Source organism: Chaetura pelagica, unplaced genomic scaffold, assembly GCF_000747805.2.
Source record: "Chaetura pelagica isolate M959 unplaced genomic scaffold, ChaPel_1.0 scaffold16, whole genome shotgun sequence".
NCBI lineage: Eukaryota > Metazoa > Chordata > Aves > Apodiformes > Apodidae > Chaetura > Chaetura pelagica.
The window spans coordinates 2,234,541-2,239,844 of NW_009953721.1; the positions used below are offsets into that span (position 1 = coordinate 2,234,541).

Genomic DNA, 5,304 nt, shown 5'->3' on the forward strand with positions numbered 1-5,304 from the left:
TAATGAAGCAAATCGTAATGAAAAATAGCGGGATTTGTACGAATTCCTACAAAACCAGTCACCGCGCTCCCGCCCGAGGGTGCTCACATTGTAGGCCGTACTGCAGGGCGGGTGCTGGGAAGGTCATGGGCTCTTAGATGGGAACTGGATGTGGGAATGTGTTCAGGAATGCAGGAGAAAGGCAGAAGAACGGATGGAGTCCTCCCGGGGCACTGGCTGTCGGCAAAGACAGCTGGTTCCTTCTTATCCCTCAGATTGATGGCCTGTACGGGATGGAACCCTTTGTTTTGTCAGTTTTGGTCACCTGTCCAGTCTGCTCCTCCCCACAGGAGGGTCACAGGTGTGACCTCTTTCCTCCCTTTTGTTTCTGGAACATAAGAGATTCAGCAGGGCCAACAGTGGCCTTGGTCCTGCCTATCATTCCCCAGCACTATGAACATCAAGCGTTACCAGCCCTGCAGGCAGACAACGAATAACATGCTGTTAATTTCAGCGAGTGCAGTTACTGAGAAGAGACTTAACTGAAAAGCAAAATTATTAGAAAAAAACCACCAACCAACCTGGTTCAAACCAGGGCAGGTGGAAAGTTACAGAGCTGCAAACAGGAGGTCCCCGGCATTGCTAGTGTTAAGGGGCTGAGGTGCTGCAGTCAGGGTAAGCTGTGTTTGCTCCCCTGAGGAAACTGACAAAATGGCACCATTTTAGAGTTGAACTTTCTGACAGAACTCTGAGGGTTGTGATTAATGGAGCAGAGTTGAGTTGGAGGCCTGTAAGCAGTGGTGTCCCCCAGGGATCAATAGGTCTGGTCTTGTTCAATATGTTCAGCAATGACCTGGATGAGAGGACAGTGTGTCCTCAGCAAGTTCGCTGATGAACCAGACTAGGAGTAGATGGTAAATTATCCATGAGCGTGCAATGTTCCCTTGTGCCATCAAGACCAGTGGAATCCTGGGTTGCATAAGGAAGAGTGTGACCAGTAGGTCAAGGGAGTCATTCTCCCCCTCTACTCTGCCCTGGTGAGGCCACATCTGGAATGCTGTGTCCAGGGCTGGGGTCCCCAGTTCAAAAGAGTCAGGGAACTACTGGAGAGAGTCCAGTGGAGGGCAACAAAGATTATTGGAGGATTGGAGCATCTCCCTTATGAGGAAAGGCTGGAAGAGCTGGGAGTCCTTTGCCTGGAGAAGGCCAAGGGGACACCTTATTAAAGCCTGTAAGTATCTAAAGGGTGGGTCCAAGGAGGATGGAGCCAGACTCTTCAGTAGTTCCCAGTGACAGGACAAGGGGCAATGGGCACAAGCTGGAACATGGAAAGTTCCATTTAAATATGAGGAAAAACTTCTTTATGGTGAGTGTGACAGAGCCCTGGAACAGGCTACCCAGGGAGGTTGTGGAGGCTCCTTTTCTGGAGATATTCAAGACCCACCTGCATACAGTCCTGAGTAATAGGCTCTAGGGGATCTTGCTTTAGCAGGGGAGTTGGACTGGATGCTCTCTAGTGGTCCCTTCCAACTCTGTCAATTCCATGATTCCATGACAGAGCAAGGCTGCGGAATCTGTAAAGGGTGGAAGTAGAGGAGACTTTGAAACAGCCACTTGTAACCAGTGGGTGAAACTGAAAAAGATCCTCTAGTTTGGCAGGAGATCGTCTAAAGTGATGTCGGTCAGTAGGACAATGTAGCTGAGATGAAGACAGTCATTAAGAGAAGCAGCTGACCCAGTATTACAGGGTTGTGACCTGGGGTATGCGGAGATGCTTCAGAGAGAGGAGTGTTAAAGTCAGGCAAAGCATAGTTGTAGCATGGGCTGTGCAATCATCTGCATCTGTGCTGTGTGTTCAGGGAGGTGGGAAATAATTTGATGTGTGGTGGTGTTACGATCTGATGACCAGATACCTGGAGTTTCTTTGTGATCCCACCAGAGCAAAACAAAGATAATAAAATATCAGGTGCACAAACAGGCTTTTATTTAGGTACAGATCAGCTGGTAAAACATATAACTACATATTTATAATAAGCTTATAACAGATGCGATAACTAACCCTAAACTACAAAGGAGAAAGATCAGGAAAAGAAATAAAAGAGTTAAAGGAAAGTCAGCACCAGAGCTCCAGAAGGAGGGGATGGTTCAGTCCTAGGAGGTGTCTTGAGACTGGCACTCTTTAGACAGTGAATTCCTGGGATATGCCACAGTGGTCACACAATCACTGTTCCACATGTGTACAAAAAATTATTTATCACCTCATGCATTCCTTTGGCCCAATTATTTGCATAGACCTTAAGTCTTTTCTGCCAAGTTCGTGATTTACATGAAAACACTCTGAGACTCTTAATTCATTCAAGGCCTCGTTATCACCTGATGTCCTTGCTCAGTGCCAGCTGTGGTACCACTTGTGTGCCCCTTTTGTCTGCAATCTTAGCACATCCCACACCAAACTTTCCTGTGGCATTTGATACATCTCAAGGGGATCTTTGCCACTGGTGGGTTGCCCAGACATCTCTGTTAAACGCTGCTTATCTCTCATGTGTCTCAGATGAATACCAGACACAGTAAGTGTCTGAATACATTTATCTCTTGGATTGTTTGAGAAAGCACCACACATCCCGAATATCACAGGTGGAAACGAGTTGAAGTCTAATTCTGAGGTGCTCCAGTTGAAAGGGCTGTAGCTGTGTCATGTGTTTTACAATGGTTTTACAGCAAGAAGAATACTGCCAGAGCATCAAGGAGGAAGTAGGACTAGTTTGGACTAGATGATCTTTCGAGGTCCCTTCCAGCCCTTAAGATTCTAAGTATAAATGCATGGCTGAAAATTGAAACACAAGATCCAGGACAAGAAAGACTCTGATCCTCTGCTTCTGCTGTACCTCAGCAGCTTTACCTACTTTGGGAAGTCACTTGACCTCTGTGCTTTCCTTGTCTCTCTGCCTTTTTTCTGCCCTGTTTTAATGGTGCACTTGGGGACTTCACTTTTTTCTGCCTGGATGTTCATACAGAGGCTTTTGGGGGTGCATAGTTTGGTAGGTGCTCCTGGGTATTACAGTAATACAGACTATAGTAATATAATGAAGGGAAAAAAAGGAGCAATCAGCTGAAAGGTTGCTTTGGACTAAAGGACTATGAACGGAACAGAAAGGAAATGGAGGAAGACACCTAGAGACAGAAGGCATATCCAGCTGTGCTTAAGTGAAGGAAAATAAGTTCTAAAATAAAAAAAAAAAATATTCTTAAAAAGAGAGACAGAAGCAAGATGGGCCTAAAAAGAAACAAGGAATCAGAAGAAATGTGTGCATATGAATGAGAGATACCTCAAAGGCAGTAAATCCTGTTTTCTAGGACAGAACAGAAAGAAAAGACATTGTTTCTGACCTGTGGAGGGGAAGTTTGCACTGTGAGCTCATTAGATACCAACAGCTCTCCATAGGCAAGGAGCACCTGAGACACAGAACTTTCAGAAATCTGGTTTATTAGCTCTGCTGTTTCAAGAACGATTTCGTTTTTTCGGTCCTTATTCCTCCAGAACCAACATGAAATGACCTGCCATTGCTATTGTTTATGCTGCATCGTCTTCAGCGGCTGTTTAACATGGATGGCAGACGAACCAGGTCGTGCAATAGGAGCCTATTTCCTGAGCGTGGCATAGCGGTACAAGGAATGACCGTGAGCTTCTCTGACGCCAGCCACAGGATGGAGCTGGTCCAAGGAAGAGTGTCTTGCTGATAGCGCTGGGAGGACGGCAGGCAGGATAGCTATCCAGTGCCCTCAGGAATAGTTCTGCGTTTTCTGTCTCAGCCTGTGGGTTGCGGGAGTGTATGGACTGCTTCTGAGGGCTTAAGGGATGCTAAGTGGGAAAAGCAAGCCTGTTGCAGGAGGCTGTTACAAGCCAAGTTGTGTGCTCATGAGAGCAACTTAGGATCTACTGACTGAGGAAGCTTAAAAGCTGTAACAGAGTTTTAAAGCTATGGACCAGACCAAAGCCCTGTGGAATCACAGCAAATCCCTCTAAAAACTGTATAAGGCTTCTGATCATCTCCAACCACTCAGTTTAACCTACCAAACTACACACTCTTCGTGCTGTGCTGACTTCAGTGCTTTCAGCCTCAGGGCACTCCGGAAGCCTTAATCAGGCCTGCAAAAGCCAGAGTTTGCCTTAGCATGGATCTGCTTTACAAAGTAATACTCAGTGGTTCTTGCTGTGTGGCTTCTGGCTCAGTGTACATCGTTGCAGTACCTATAGACACACATCACAGAGAATATTAACACACACCACCTGAAGCTTTGACTTAAAAATACAACCCCCTCAGCTAGGCAGGCCCTTTGGGAAGAAGCAACAAATAGGAGAGCTGTGATGGAGCTCTAAACAGAGTGGACATAAATGTCATGTCACAGAGGGCTGGACTCAGGCTGGCTGATGGGTACCCTGTCAGCTTCTTGGGAAGGCTGCAGGCTCAGCCCACCACAGAGCTAGGAGAGGAGGGGTGTTCATAGCATTTGCGTGATTTATTTTATTCATGCATTTCAATTAAAGCACATCAGGTGTTCCCTCTGCTGCCTTTGGGATTCTTTCCCCTGCTCTCCCCTCTAGCACCTCCCTTGCCTGCCGTGTCTGGGTTAGATGCAGGAGACATGGTGCTTTCCACTGTTTGTGCACAAATACAAGTACATGTGAAGAGATGTGGAGGTATTAGGTGTCTCTATGTTAATACAGATCTGTATGTATGACATAGACATGTCAGAAACACAAACATGCAAGGTTCATGTGTCTGGATTGGTTGGACACATACCGGCTCTGCCCTGAGCCAGCAGAACCAGCTTTTCCTAGCAAGTACCTTTGGATGCAAACTGGAGCATAGGAGGTTCCATGTGAATACCAGGAAGAACTTTCCTGTGAAGGTCACAGAGCCCTGAACAGGCTACCCAGAAAGGCTGTGGAGTCTCCTTCACTGGAGACATTCAAACCCGCCTGGACACGTTCCTGTGTGATGTGCTCTGGGTGACCCTGCTCTGGCAGGGGGGTTGGACTGGATGATCTTTCGAGGTCCCTTCTCCTCCTGGCAGCCCCCCGGCTGGGTGCGGGCGGTGCGAAGTCCTGCCAGCGGCTAAAACATCCGCGCTGTTGTAAAAAAAAAAAACCCAAAACAAACATCAAACCAAACAACCCTAAAAAGCGCGATTCTCCTGACGGCTGCAGAAAGCGGTGCCGGGGACAGGCTGATCCCGGGGGTGTGCGGGGCTGGCATTCCAAGGCAGGAGCCCCCGGGCGGGAGGGCAGCGGGATGAGCCCCCTCCTCGGCTCCTCAGCGCCCT

At 47.6% G+C, this 5,304-nt stretch overlaps 1 protein-coding gene across 1 annotated transcript in view; it reads right to left on the bottom strand.

Annotated features, from left to right (window-relative positions):
- Window positions 1-127, bottom strand: part of FNTA (farnesyltransferase, CAAX box, alpha) — an 8,796-nt gene extending 8,669 nt beyond the window's left edge. Inside the window, exon 1 of the mRNA XM_010000488.1 lies at window positions 102-127. Coding sequence (XP_009998790.1) covers window positions 102-127 — 26 coding nt within the window. The remainder of the gene's footprint in view (window positions 1-101) is intronic.
- Between the last annotated feature and the right edge of the window lie 5,177 nt (window positions 128-5,304).